At 36.1% G+C, this 16,226-nt stretch overlaps 1 protein-coding gene across 1 annotated transcript in view; it reads left to right on the plus strand.

Moving 5' to 3' along the window:
- The window catches only part of LOC150105008 (protein Obscurin-like), a 790,953-nt gene that overhangs the window by 244,902 nt on the left and 529,825 nt on the right, over positions 1 to 16,226 (plus strand). Inside the window, exon 27 of the mRNA XM_090395103.1 lies at positions 500 to 635. Within this exon, the coding sequence (XP_090251229.1) occupies positions 500 to 635 (136 nt within the window). The remainder of the gene's footprint in view (positions 1 to 499; positions 636 to 16,226) is intronic.

Raw genomic sequence — 16,226 nt, forward strand, 5'->3', positions numbered from 1 at the left:
GATATTTGGCTTTAATATATTTATGTAATACTGAATGCCAAGCATGCAACATTTGACATTATTTTTAGTGTGATATTGTGCAAACTGATGATTAACTCTCAATTTTCAAAATGTTTTATGATTTATTTTTACATTAATAACTAAAATAAATAATATATAACTGCTGTTTCTGGGTCAGGATGTCTCCTGTCTCTGCAGCTTGCTGTTTGCTTTCTAAACAAAATTAGTATTATATAATTAATTATAATACAGAAATATTGAAATATTTTTTTTAAGTGAATTAGAATATATATTTCTTGATACCTACTTATTCATAATATATATATAAGATTTGAATAAATTTTATATTTGTAAAAATAATACACTTTATCCCACCTGTCAAGACCTTCAAGATGAATGATTGCTTCTAATTTGTGTGTATGTATGTTTGTGTACATACATGTTATATTATTATGATATATAACTTATATTATAGACTAAAGATATTTATAACACTTAGGTGGTGTCCATCAGTTATTACGGGAACCTGAAGCTCCATCAATAAAGGCCCAACTTAGTGATGTAGAAGTCAGTGAGGGTGCTTCAGCAATGCTAGAACTAAAAATTTCTGGGTATCCTAAACCTAGTGTTACATGGTCAGTTTTTTTAATATTTTAATGTAGATTTCTAATATAGAACTGTACTGTTTTTCCTCCTCAAATATAAATCCTTTAAAAATGGCTGTGTAGCAATTAAAGAAATCCCCCCCCCCAAAAAAAATACATATATAATTAAACTATAATTAGTGCTTTGGAATTACTTCTTTTTTATTAACACAACTATCATGTATATATATATATATAGACTGCCTAATCAGCATATCAACTCTTTCTTTGCTTTTATAGATTATGCTGTTCATTATTAGACTAGAAATAAAAACAAAAATGATGTGTAGGAACCTTTAACATAACGATGCTTATTCAAATGAGTAAATGCGTGCTGAATTTTAGTGAACTAAAGAACTTATACAAAAGTCTACATATCCCAAGCAGACTAATGCATAACATTGTTTCTCTGAAAGATTATGCTGTCATTAACTTAACATTATTATTTATTATTATTGTACAGGTGCCTCCATGGAGTCTTCAGACTCATCGTTCGATGCTGTCGGCACACTCTACCTCGATGAGTCTTTGGACTCCCTGGAGGTGTCAAAATAATAATAATAATAATAATAATATCCAAACTATTCACACAGTCTACCATACCTCTCCTTGAACCTATTAACAGACAAAGCACTCACAACTGACTCTGGCAACTCATCCACTCATTCATAACTCTCCAAGCAAAAAAAATATTGTCCTCACCCTCCTACTAACCACACTTTTATTCAACTTCCAGAGTTGACTGTCCCATCCAGCCAAGTGCTGAAATCTTTCCCCTGCATCTATCCTATAAACTATTTAACCAACATAAATGTTTCTATCATATCCTCTCTTTTTCTCCTATCAACCAACTTCTGCAATCCACACACACACACCCTCAATCTATCCTGATAGGGAACATTTCCACAGACCACTCACCATCTTGGTCACTCACCCCTTAATCATCTTCCTCATCCCCAAGAAACCAATACATTAAAATGTATTGGTTTGTTTTGGATAAAAAAATGTTTATGTTAAAAATGTATTGATTAAAAATACACGAAAAGTACAATACTGAAAGCCAGCATACTAATCACTACTCAGTGATGTATCAATCAAAAAAGTGATCTTTGTAGTGTGCCTTCAAACAAATTAATGCACCATAGTAACATGGCATTAGTTTGCCAGCCTGTTTGGCTAAGCAGATTACCATACCTGTGTTGTGGTGTCTTTCTTCTTCGTTGTGTGTTCTATTTCGCCTGAATGCAGTTTTCTAATTTAATTTTGTTATTCAGTCATGAGACAATCTAGGCCTAATTTCTATGTGGGTAATATTACTGTACAAGAGTTAAAACAATAAGGGAGGTTATTGACGAGGTCAGTAATTCTCTAGTTCTTTCTGCTGATTGATTCCATTTTCGAACACAAAGAAAATTTATATTTAACTGTGCCACTCTGTGTCCATAGTTGTAAGAATAATGTTAAGGAATCAATCATCGGCAAGTACAATGCTACAGTAACCTAAATAAGACAGAACTTTCCTTAGAGAAATTACTTTTAAATTATATAGCAGTCGTGGTTCTCTAATCCTTCCTTACTTTCACATTAAATAGAGTTCCCACTTAGATCTGAGCTGTTAAAATGAGTGGTGCAATGAAATGAACTCAGGCAAGAACAAGATTCAAATTAAAAAACATTTAATACACTAACTCATGAATTTACATTAATCAAAGAAGTCTAAACATGACTAAAATGATCATGAAATAAAGAAATTCTTATTAAGACAATAGCAACTTCACAGTAGAGTATACTCAGCACAGTTAAATTCTTAACATATAGATTTATATGTTAACATATACTCAACTTCACAGTAGAGTATACTCAGCACAGTTAAATTCTTAACATATAGATTTCTACCCTTCTTAGAGTTATAATTTCTAAGCGCAATCTTTAGACAAAGATTATCTATTCAATATACTTCAATTGTCGATTCTGCTTAGCCATTCAGGATACACAAAGCACATATTGCTAAATACACACCAAGGAATTCTAAAGTCCTGTCAATCTATTACAGTAAATCTTAGTAAGTCAGTTTCTAACTTATATCACGTTCCCTTGGAACAAGCGTCAAGATATCACACGTTCAAACTTGATCTGTCATTAAGGCAATACACTTCTCCTTTATTGTAATTATATTCACAAAAGACATAGAAAGGATTTCCTTACCGGGATGGTTGATATACTTTGCCTATTATCACGTGTTCTGGAAAACACTTTCTTGTTTCTCAATAGCTTTCTCTCTTAGGTCACTTTAGTTCGATATGATCCAGATTCACCATAACGATCTTGTTGGCTCGGGAATACATGCCTGCTTCCTCTAAAATGACTATCCTTCAGGTTTCCTTGGCAATTGTCATGCCTCTCATCACAATTACAAGACGAGGGAATTAGAATCAGAATACGAACAAGAGCCCACGAAAGCATAAGAGAAAAACAGAGAGCTCCCTTGTCTTTTCAACCCGGTTCTATCCTTCGTGCCTCGTTTCTCTCCTTATTCAACAGTGCACGTCATCCCCTTCCTTCTTTGTGCCAAAATCTGCCTCGTGTATCTTCGTTAGCTCGGCATAGTAACTAGCACCAAAATGTGCACCGCCGGATAACTTTGTAACTTCATACAGCACTTAATTTCTGTTATACTGGCTATGTCCTTGGCAATGGTTTACATAAACGGACTAAGTTCCGAGTTTCCGTGCACAGTTCACATAGGATATATATACTCTACAAAGAATTAGTACAGGATAAATAACTGACAACTATTAGAACATACAATTATTTTATAATTATGGAATATATATCAGTAAGTGAATAATTTGCTATTTCTCTGATGAGCAAATTTGGCTCAGGAAATGGCAGACTATGTTAAATCCTGAATGAAATACTATTATATTATAATTCCTTTCATTCAGAATTTAACACATGCTCCCTAACCAACATACCAGTGGAGTTTATGAATGCCTATCAGTGGGAAATAAAATCACCACCTGTACTTATTAGAGACTTGAAGTGGCTTGGAAAAGTTTCATGTTTGCTCTCTTGAGCAGAGATTCTAGATTATGTAAAAGATTATAAAAATATTTTTAAAAAAATAATAATAACATTAATAATAAACCTTATTCAATCCACAGTACTATTGTACTCTAGGTTCATGATTTTTCTTGGGTGCGAATCACATGGAAAAAAAAAAAAAATATATATATATATATGTGTGTGTGTGTGTGTGTGTGTGTGTGTGTGTGTGATTGATTTTTCAGACACTTATTATAAAGGTTTCTTTAGATGCTTACATTAAGATGAAAAGCAAACGTGATGTTGTTATTATTATTATTTTCCACGCCTAAATAGAGTCAGGAAACTCATCATAGAAGAACAAGCGTTACTCATAGACAACAATACTTATCTTACCTTACCTTAAAAACATTCAGAATTTGTCACTAAAAAGACACAATAATTCCTATGCAATAATAATTCCCTCTATCTATCACCAACTTATATGTCTCAATCATATCACCTCTTCTCCACCTGCCTAGCTCTGCAGACCACATTATAGCAGCAATTTTCTTTGTAACCTTTATAATTTCATGATGTATTATCTGAACTTCAGTTCACTATACACCAAGAGTCACAGATTTCTCATCTCCTCCACTTCTGGAGCACAGTTCTTCCAATATAATAAAATTCATTCCATCTTCTCTAGCCAAAGTACATGACTATACTTTAGCATTGATGCTATAACAACCCCCTTACTAACTTGTAGGTCTCTATCATATCTCCCTTCTTCCTCCTGTACACCAGACTCTGAAAGTTGCATTTTCTCAACCTTTCGTCATATTTGACATTCCAGACGTTAGAAACTACTTTAGTTAGTCACCTCTGGACCCTTTCCAAGATCTCTTCGTCCTTCTGAAAACCAGGTGACCAAATCTGGGCACAATAGTCTGTGTGCCTAATCAAAGCTTCATACACCTGGAATAAAAGAATCTCCAGAACAAGAATATCCCTACTTCTACAAGTCAGTGTCCTCTGCATCATTCCTAGAAGCCTTTGTGTTGTCTTCACAATTTTAGCTGTGTCCCCTAAATTTTAGATCCTTATCCACTATCACCCCCCAGATCTCTTATTACCTCTACCTCCGACAATATATCCTCACCAAGCATAAATTCTGCATCCCATTTTTGTTTTCCAAATTTTAAAACCTTACATTTTTGCAACATTGAACTCACATCCCCATTCCTGTGCCCAATCACTCAATTTATTCAAGTCTTCTTGTAATGCCACAACATCTTCTCTACTCTTCATGGTTCATCCCAACTTTGCATCATCTGCAAACAACTGAATATCACCATCCAAATCTTCACCTATATCATTAATATACAAGTTAAACAGCAATGGCCCTAAAACAACCCCTGAGGCACACCACTAGTAACTTTCCTTTTCCTGGATATTGCTCCCCCATACACAACTTGTTGATACCTATCAGATAGCCAGTCTCCTATCCAATGCACCAATCTAATATCCAACCCCATCTGCTCTAGTTTGACTATCAACTTATCATATGGTAATCTATCAAAAGCATTTGCAAAATCTAAGTATATTACTGTGTATCCTTCTCCTCTGTCCATGGAAGCAGTCACCTTATTGTAATAAGTAAGTAGATTAATAAAACATGACCTCCCTTTAGCAAATCCATACTGTCCATCAAAGATAATACCATTGTTGTGAACCCAATTCTGGATCCTAGTTCGCACAAGCTTCTCCAACAATTTAACTACAACACCTGACACACAGATAGGCCTATAGTTTGGTGCTTGAGTTCTATCACCCTCCATTATGAAGTGGCACCATCTTGCCCTCCTTCCACTCCTGAGGAACCTGACCCAGCGTAAGACTCATATTAAAAAAATATGTCAAGGCTGGTGTCAACTCCCTGGCACATTCCTTCAGAATATGTGGTGATTATTATCAAGTCCCACAGTATTATTTACATCTAGTTTGCTCAACTCCCCATACACCTCTTGCTCACTTACAGTAAGTCTCTCCTCCCCATCATCAACTGCTCTCAATCTCTCCATGAAGTCACATTCACAAGACTGAAAGATCTTTATGAACTGCTCATTAAGTATCTCCACCACATATTCTGCAATAGCTGTGTTTATACCATTTTCTCCTATCAGTGTCATCCTCCCATAATCATTCGTTCTTTTGATGGCTATATATATTGGAAGAACTCCTTAGGATTATTTTTGGCTTCATTAGCTAACTACTATTCATACCTCACTTTAGCTACCTTCACCAACCAACCAAGTCACCTGCCTTCCCTGGTCTTTGTAGTCCTCATGGAATTGGTTATTTCCACTTCTCTTATGCTGCTTCCATAATGCCCCTTTTCTCTCTAATGCATGCTTAATCTCTTTATTCACCCATCTCACACCTACCTTATTTAACCTTCTCACCCTTAGAATACATTTAAACATTGCCTCTACTAGATAGTTTTTGAAAATCCCCAAAGCTGCATTGATCTCTTTTCCAGCTAACTCCTCATTCCATGCTACACCTGCAAGCTGTCTCCTGAGCTCTTCAACCCCCCCCCCCCTGTAGTTCCACATATACCCTTTTCTTACAGAGGTCCTCACTCTGCTGGCAACCACCCAGGTGATCACTTCATGGGCACTCTCACCAATTGGTGGGTGATTTGATACTTCATTTATAATTACATCCTCTGATGAGATGACTAAATCCAAGACCCTCAATCCTTGTGTGCCCTCTGTTGCATACTGTCTGAGGTAATTATCCCTGAAAAACCCAAGAAACTTATTTTCTTTACTTCCAGTTGCTATCTCATCATTCTAGTCAATATTGCCATAATTAAAATCATCCATAATGATCACTCTTTTCTTATTTGCTTGACTAATTAATTATACATTTTATAGTCACTACCTCCCACATTACCTGGTCTATAAAAATATCCAACCAAGTGTTTCATTCCATTCGCCTCTATCTCACACCATACTGCCTCAAAACCACTGGCAGTGTTTTCCTCCTGCATCTCTACTTTGTATTGACATAACTCTTTGTCTATCATCAATAGCACTCACCTCCCCCTCCCTTTTTATCTCTTCTATCCTCACAAAACACATCATACCCTTCCATCTCTATTCTTGTCAGGATGTCATCCTCATCTAACCATGTCTCACTTGTTCCAACAATTTTTGGGTGAACAGACTCAATTAGTGCAACCATTTCATCTGCCTTGTTTCTTACACTTCCAGTATTTGTATACAAACACAACAGCTCATTCCTGGATCTACAGCTAGATCCACTGATACCACTCATGATGTGATCTCTCCATGCTCAACTGGGGCCATTTCTCTTTCAATAAATAAATAATTATTTCGCAACCAAAATTATTAACATCAGGCTTAATTTAATTCTAAACACTTCACATTCCTGAACATAGTCAGTGCTCTTGTCCACTTTCCTGTTGTTACCCTTCTTCTGCTAGCAACATAACTAAATTTTTTTAGGGTTTTGCTTTGCTGCTTTTGCTAATCTATGTTCATATGCCAATTTCCATCACCTCACTATACTAGTTATTCTCCTATCCTGTGCCTTATACTCCTCATGCTGTTGAGGAGTATTTTGTTCTTTGTACCTCCTCAATAACATTTGCTCTCTCAGCAGCTCCTACATAAATCCATGATTCATCTATTTCATCCATAAATTGATATAAATATCTGATTTTAGACCAAGTACCAGGCACTACCAATCATTCTCCTCTTTAGCTGATCAAACCATGATAGCTCACAAGTCTGTTTCCTTAGTTTATCATAGCCTTTTTTTTTCTGTAGTTCCATACATCTGTATTCCTTTTATTTCCACGAAGATTGTACCTGTCTAGTCACATCCCACATCAAATCCACACGATCACTCTCCCCAACAGTTTTGATCATGGTAAGATCTCCTGTTACCACTGTATGAGACAATATTATTAACTCCCCAACCGGCTATGGTGTCTGTAGATGTCCAGCTAAATCTGGATACAATTCTGTAACACCTGTTGAATAACATAGATAAGATGTGCAATTTGGTCTCACTATTTCATCCACCTTGGCTGATGGGGAGGTTAAATCTAACACTCAGCTGATGTGTTGCTTAAATTATGTTGTGTAAAGTAGTTATCTCTAAGTAGCTCAAGAATTCAATATATGTCTCTGATGTGGAGTTGAATTGGGAGTAGTGGTGAAGGAAGAATAGCAGTTTAGAAATGAGATGTGTGTGGTGCTTTAGATAATCTTGATGGTAATGGGACAGTAGGCTTTGTTGAGATACTACCATGTATATTAAAGGGAGGAAAAGGAGCTGTAAGCATCATTGACTTTGTTGTTTAACAAAAATTTGTGAACAGGAGAATTCAAGTTAGTTTGTTATACAAACTGGCCTATAGAATGACACAATTGGCTTGGATTCTATCTTTAGTGGGATTCTTCCTTTCTAACTTCCACCACTAAAACAAACCTTTAACAAACCCATGTGCTGCATTCTGGGAGCACATGGATTTGTTAATGGTTTGTCTTGCCACTTGGTTACATTTTATAAAATGCATTCAAAAGAATATCACATAACAAACTACTGTTGAAACTGAAGGAGATGGGGGATAGATAATCAAGTTGGGATCTGGTTATAGGGATGGTTGATTGATAGGAGCCAGTGAGTTGAAGAGGGGAGTATCAGGGTGGTGTGTCTTAAAAGAGAAGTGTGAACAGGATACTATTTGGTTATTCATATAGGTCCTGTTATTATTATTATTATTATTATTATTATCTATTTGGTTACAAATCATCAAGAGATATATTAAGCTAGAGAGCAACATGCTCTCACATAATTACATAAATTAAAACAAAACAATATAGATGGTGGCCAGTAAGAACTGAAATTATTGCTTACTTAGAGTCCTAAAGTAAGGTTTGCTGAAAAACTTAAAGAACTTAAGTGGGCTGAATGTGTGCCATCCAAATTCTTGGGATTTTTATGCCACCATTATTGTTAAGATTAGGATGGTTGATCAAATTTTCACAGGTTTCTTTAAATTTGTGTTCATACCAGGTTTTTGTATGCTGTAAGGAACAGGTATCTTTCCAACCAATTTAGTGTAGGGTGTTAAGAGCATGATCTGAGAAGCATTCTTCACCAAAATTGTTAAATTTAATATGTTGTTTGTGTTCTTTTTTTTACAGATAGGAATTGTGAATCCATTTCCCCAACATAAGGTAAGTTACAGGTGCACTAGATATAGTATACTCCAAGGTGTGCCAATGGGGGGTGGGGGAGAAGAGGATTCTGAAAGGAATTCAATATGTTTTTTTTTTTAATTTTATAGGTGGTTTAAAAGTAGCATTAAGATTGTAATGGTGTACCACTACACCATGCATAGTGGTACACCATTATAATCTTAATGCCACTTTTCATATGCCAATTTCTCTTTCTTTACTATACTTGTCATCTTCCTAGCTTGCAACTCATATTCCTCATGCTGTTAATAGTTACTCTGCTCTTTATCTCTCCTTCATAACATCCTGTTTCTCAGAAATTCCTGCATAATTCCATGATTCATCCATTTCACTCCTACTTTATTTATCCTCCAAACTTTAGGAATACAATCTAACATTGACATAAGTAATTGATTTCAGACCAAATCCCAGGCACTGCTGATTTCTCACCCTTTCAACTGATTGACCCACTACACATGCAATAAGGTTCCTTAATTTATAATGGTTCCCTGCTTTATAATTTCATACATATCTCTTGTTTCATGAAGTCTGTACCTGACTAGCCACTCCTCCATGCCAAAACCACATGATTACTCTCCCCAATGGCATCATAGTGACATTTTCTGTCATCGCTGTATGAGATGATATTATTACTTATGCTCAAGTCCCATGTGGTGCTTCAACTACATGCTGCATAGGATAATTGTTCCTGAGTACCTCAAGAAATTTGATCTCCTTACTTACACATGATATTTCCTACTTCAATATTTCCATAGTTGAAGTCACCCATTATTATCACCCTCCTATTGCTCTCACCAGTTTTATCTGGTTAAACATTTCAGAATCATTTCGCTCTGCATTCCCTGGCCTGTAGCAACATCTCAGTAAATATTTAAAATTTGTACTAACCTTAACTTCACACCAAATGGCCTCAAAGCCATTATTATTATGGCTTTCCACATTGAGAGGACATAACTATTCTGAAATCATCAGTAATACCCTTCCTGTTTTATCGTTTCTGGTGTCAGTGAGACATGCCCATGTCTCACTGACACCAATCATCGGAGGGCTGACTAACTGTACTAAGGTCCCCAACTCTGCATCCTTACTCTAAATGCTCATGCCATTTGTGATCATTCTTTTCTCCTCAGCTCTCTACTGTCATACCTTGGTAGCACTCATAATTCTCCATCTCATGCTGTTTTGCTTCATTGTCTCTAGAAACACTCGCAAATCACATGACACCTCATTCACACTTCCTCACAAGTCAGTTGTTCCAACCAGCACAGTCAATCCTCTGGATTTTCTCTTCTCTCAGACATCCTTTTGACAACTGCTCCATTACCGCATCCTTCACTATTGAACCCCCATACAGCACTACACTACTTCCTACCATTCCACTGCAATCATTCATCTGTGACTCATTTGCCACCTTCCTTCTTACACTTCCAACTACCAATCTCTTCTCTAAATGTTTCTATCCCACTCTGCACATATCTTAATTCATTCTTCAACCTCTCAGTTCATTTCTTAATTCATGATAACAATAGCATTACCCTCATCAGCTTTTGTAATCACAATATTTTTATTCTTATATAGCTTTTTTTTAAAGTAGCTAATTCTTTCCATGGTATATTACTTTTAGATGATTTAGATTTGATACAAATGCTTTCTATATCTAAACAAATGTTATTGGATATTGAAAGTGGCAAAACTGCAGATACACATTCTACAGTATGTTCATCATAATTTACAGTTTTTGGAGCATGCTTCCTTGCAATAGTGAAGTTATGACCTCAACTGATATTAGCAGCTTCTTCAGTAAGTGCATATAACAATAAATTAACAACCATGCAGCCTCAGTGAAGTTGCAGTAATGGCATAGTACATTGGGATTGTTACAAGAATTCAATTTAAAACTTGAGTTTTTTCTTGGTTTTATTCGTTGATCATATATTAATAAACGATATACACAAATTGTCAACAAGTTTCACCAGCTATTCTGGGGCTTCTTCAGGACAAGTATGACGGTACAATAACATTCGCTAGTAAAAAAGAAGAATGGAGTAACACAGTCAAATAAATTAAAATTAAAACTGATGCATAACATCATAAGCATGGAGTCTCAGTCATTATTTATTGAGCGTGTTGTATAGTTTTTAGCGAAATGAAATTCTGGTAAACTGAGTGAATTTATTAGGCTTTTCCAGATGTCTTTCAGAATCACTCGATTTCTGTTTAGATTTTCTCCCTAACAGAGTACGCCATGGCTTCTTTGAAGTCTCTACATCGGAAATCTTCTTCTATATAAGGCATGGAGCTGTTTTCCCAATCGGTGGTGTGGTCAGAGATCGAGAAGTGATGGGCTAATCCTGAAGTGTCTGTTCTGTTGTTGTTCATGTCCCCTATATGTTCATGTCCCCTATATGTTCTTTTTTTTCGAATTTCCAGGCTTCTTGATGTTTAGCCTCTGTAATTTAATCCACAGGAACATGGGATGTTGTATATACCTGCTTATTTGGAGAAGGCATTAATGTCCTTAGGAGATCTTAACATGTAGCATATAGTTTTGACAGGTTTGAGAGCAACTCTGATGTTGAAAAACTTTATTAGATTCGCTATTTTTGTTGAAACTGAGCCTTCATAAGGGATGCCAATGGACATATATTGTGTGACAGGAGGTTGTTGCTGTGGAGGGTTTCTATGAAGAATCTTTTTGATTATATATTTTTTGGGTAACCATTGTTTACTAGTGTTTGAGATATGAGATTGAGTTCATCAAGGAGATCTTTTTCTTCTGAGATAATATTGGTTGCTCTATTTTTAAGCATATGTATTATGCTGAGTTTTTGCTCGATATAATGAGACGATTTGAAGTGCAAGTAATGTCCAGTGTCTGTTGGTTTTCAGTGGATTGTGAGCTGGATTTGTCCATTCTCTTGTTTTTTTATTAGTGTATCTAGAAAGGGCAATTGATTATTCTTTTCAAGCTCTAACGTGAACTTTATTTTTTGGGTGGAAGGAATTTATTTTTGTAAGGAAATCAAATAAGGTAGTTTCTGTGTCTTTCCAAATAATGAAAACATCATCTATGTATCTCCACCAAACCAATGGCTTTGGATTTACTTTGGAAAGGATGTCAGCTTCTAGTTTTTCCATGAACAGATCAGCACAGAGAGGTGATAAGGGACTGCCCATGGCTAAGCCATCAAGTTGTTCATAAATAATAAATTGTATTATTCACTTTGAAATAATTCGATTTGAGGCAATGGCAAAAGAGCTGAGCTGTGTCATGTGGATAGAGATTTTCTAAGATTTTGATAACTTCTTCAACAGGTATGTTGGTGAATAGAGAAACCACATCTAGGCTTGCAAGGATGTCTGCTTTTAAGATAGTGATGCCTTTTAATTTTTCAGTGAAATGCTTAGAATTCTTTATGAAGGAATGCGATTTTTTTATATTATCTTTCAAAACACAGGCTAGATATTTAGCTAGTAGATATGTAGGAGAATTTCTTCCGTCGATGATCGGGCAGAGGGAACTCCAATTTTGTGCATGTTTGGTGCACCATATAAGCGTGCCATCAGTGGGTGTAGAGATTTCAGACTTTGTTGTAAGTCCGAAGACCACCTAGTCATGTTCCATATTAGGAAATTAGTTTCATTTTGATTTTTTAAAGTTGGATCAACATCTAATATGCAATAGGTTGACACGTCTGAAACTAACTCAGTGATTTTTGTTAAGTAGTCTTTGGTGTTCAAAATAACCATCGAGTTGCCTTTATCTGCCTTTAGGATGATTATATCTTTATTCTTCTTTAGGTTTGAGAGGGCTCACTTTTCAGGAGGAGTTATATTAAGTTTTGGTGGTTTTGAAGTTGAAAGGATGATAATGCTTTTTAATCGGATATCATTTGCTACTGTTTCTGAGAATAAAGAAAGTGCCTTTTCTATGTTGCTAATGAAATCAATCTATGGAATGTGATCTGGAGGTGATAAAGTGAAATTAAAACCTTTCTTTAGTATGTCAGCTTCTGGTTTTGATAATATGTAATCTGAAAGATTGAAAATAACTTTTTCATCTGGAAGATTCAGTCTTTGAGTTGTATTTTCTTTCATAAAGTCTATCGAATTTTTTAATTTACGATTTTTTGCTGGTTAGAAAAACCTTGTTAAAACTATTTTGAAACATGCAGTCTAGAATATTCCAAACATTGCTATCTATGCTGTAGAGATGTCTTCGAGAGGTTCTAAACATTTGAGGCCTATTTTACCAAGTACAAATTTAACGTGCTGAATTTTTTCACGGAGTAAAGCCAAAGATGCATTAAAGTAAATCCGTTTTGCTCTTATTGATTTTATTTGCTCTTTAATAGTTAAAAACTTGGGAATGATATTGAACTGTCTACATCTTTTTAAGAAGGTAAGAAGGGTAGATGGTTTAACATTCTCGCTTTTTTACATTTGAGTTTTTTTAAAAGTACGTCCCTTATGCTTTGTATAGCCATCGAGTCTGTTCATTATTGTTTTTATTTGTATTTTTTTTTTTACTAGCAAACGTTATTGTACCATCATACTTGTCCTGAAGAAGCCTGACAGAATAGTTAGTGAAACTTGTTGACAATTTGTGTATATCATTTATTAATATATGGTCAACAAATAAAACCAAGAAAAAACTTAAGTTTTAATGATAAGTGATCAAATACAAAACAAAGAATTCAATTTCTTCACATGCCTACTTTTAACCTTTATGAATTCTTTTTCACTGACATTTCAAAGATGTGATGTAGGACAATCCACAGTTCAGGATTTAAAACATTAAACATTTCTTCATGTATAGCCACTATAATGTGCTGAATATGTATTATTTTGATTACACAAATGATTTGTGGATGTTTAGGGCGGATGGAAGGAGGGTGTGTGTGTGCGAAGTGTGACCTGAATGAGAAATTGATGAATGCAAATGTGAAATTGATGACAGAAAGTGTAAGTAGCAAAGCGAGAAAAATGAGTGCACATTCGAAAAAGAAGGATGGTGTGAAAGAGTGGCAAAAGAATGTTAAAAAATCAGTAAAAAAGAAAATGAGTGATTTAAAACCATAACGGATGTTAAAAAGGATGAAAGTGAGGCAAGAGTGGCGGAAGGAAATGAAATTGAAAGAACGAATGAAACTGGAAATGGCGTGGAATCGAAAGAATGAATGATAGCGAAAGTTGGATGCATGTTGGACAGAAAGTACAGAAGCACAGAAGGATAAATGAGAGTGAAAGTGAGAAGAGGGTGCCGAGACTTAGAAATTAGAAAGAATGAATGATAGAGAGAATGTGAAGCGAGAGTCGGAAGTTGATTGGATGAGGAAAGAGATGAAATGGATGCGAAATGAAATTAAGAAAATTCTGGTAAAAACTATTAAAACTAAACATGATGGCACGAAAGAGTTAACAAAAGATGAGTGTGGCATTATATGGCAACTCCATTATTAATGGTGTGCTGGATGATAGGATGCACAAAGTATGTTTTCCAGGCGGTAAAATGAGTAAAGTGATTGAGGCATTGGATATAAGGAGGGAGTGAGCAAAGAAGTTGATGGTTTTAATCGGTACGAATGATTTGACAGAGGGCAAAGAGCAAGTCAGAAGAATGGATATCCAGAGGCTGCTTAGAAGGATAAAAGAGAATAGTGTGAAAGGAAGGGTAGTCAGCGTATTGCCTAGGTATGACTGTGGTGAGATGAGGTGGAGGGCAAGGATTATGAATGATATGCTGGCTGAAATGTGTGAGGAGATGGGGGTGGGTACAGTGTGTTAATGTATGGAATGAGTTTGATGGAAGAAGTGAACTGTATGGGAGCGATGGATTGCATTTGAGTGGTTATGGTGTGAGTCGCTATGTGGAAGACAAGGAGAGTAAGACAGGAGAGATTGAAGAAGTGGTTATGAAAGAGGGAAGTGAGTTGTATGAGTATAGAAAATGAGAGAATGGGTGTGCAAGAGGAGCAGGGAAATAGGGAGGCTCAGGGTGGACAGGGGTACACAGCGTGAGAAAGGTGGATGCTCCGAGAGGAGGTGAGAGCATGTGTAGACAGGAAAGAAATGGGATGACCTGGGATCAACAGGAAACAGTTGGAATTGAAAAGGGTTTTAAAATGAAGGGTTTTAAAAAGAAAGGGAAATAGCCCCCCAGTCAAGCATGGAGAGATCACATCGAGTGAGTGGTATCAATGGAACTAGCTGTAGATCCAGAAATGCACTGTTGTGTTTGTATACAAATGCTAGAGGTATAAGAAACAAGGCAGATGAAATGGCTGCATTAATTGCGTCTGTTCATCCAAAGATTGTCGGAATAAGTGAGACATGGTTGAAAGAGGACGACATGCTGACAGGAATAGAGATGGAAGGGTATGATATATTTTGTGAGGATAGAAGGGGTAAAAAGGAGGGGGGTGCTATTGATTATAGAGAAAGAGTTATGTCCATACAAAGTAGAGATGCAAGAGGGAAAAGTGCCAATGGTTTTGAGGCAGTATGATGTGAGATAGAGGTGAATAGATTCAAATACTTGGTAGGATGTTGTTATAGACCAGGTAATGTGGATGGTGGTGATAATGAAATGTATAATCAAATTAGTCAAGCAAATAAGAAAAGGGTGATCATTATGGGCGATTTTAATTCTGGCAATATAGACTGGGATGATGAGATAGCAACTGGAAGTAAAGAAAATGAGTTTCTTGAGTTTTTGATGGTGCATGGTGATAGACCATCAGGTGCATGAACAGTATAAAGCTCAGGCCAGGATGGTAACAAGGGTGGTAAGAAAAGCAAAAGCAGATTACGAAAGGAAATTGGCCATGCAGGCTAAAGAGAATCCCAAACAGTTTTTTCAATATGTTGCAAGTAAAAGGAAAAATGCTCATGGTAGAATGATCTTAAAAAATGCTGAGGGTAGGGAGGTAACTGAATCAGTCGATGTTGTGGAATTACTGAGCGAACACTTTGCAAGAGTATATCATCCAGGTGGTGGCTTTGCGGAAATGGAGGAACCAACAGCTTATACTGGAATTGTGATGAATGAGGTAGAGGTAACTAGTCTATTACAGAACCTCAATGTCAATACATCTGTGGGATTGGATGGTATACCAGCTCGTGTCGTACGTGAAGCGGCCAAAGAATTGTCAGTGCCCTTGACCATTATGTTTAATTTGAGCCTCAGGACTGGGTCAGTCCCAAGGGGGTGGAAAGAGGGGAAAATAGTTCCACTGCACAAAGGTGGTTCCAAGGC

The sequence above is a fragment of the Typopeltis vanoorti genome, chromosome 7 (genome assembly GCF_054136105.1).
Source record: "Typopeltis vanoorti isolate ZY-2024b chromosome 7, IOZ_Tvanoo_1.0, whole genome shotgun sequence".
Taxonomy (NCBI): Eukaryota; Metazoa; Arthropoda; class Arachnida; order Uropygi; family Thelyphonidae; genus Typopeltis; species Typopeltis vanoorti.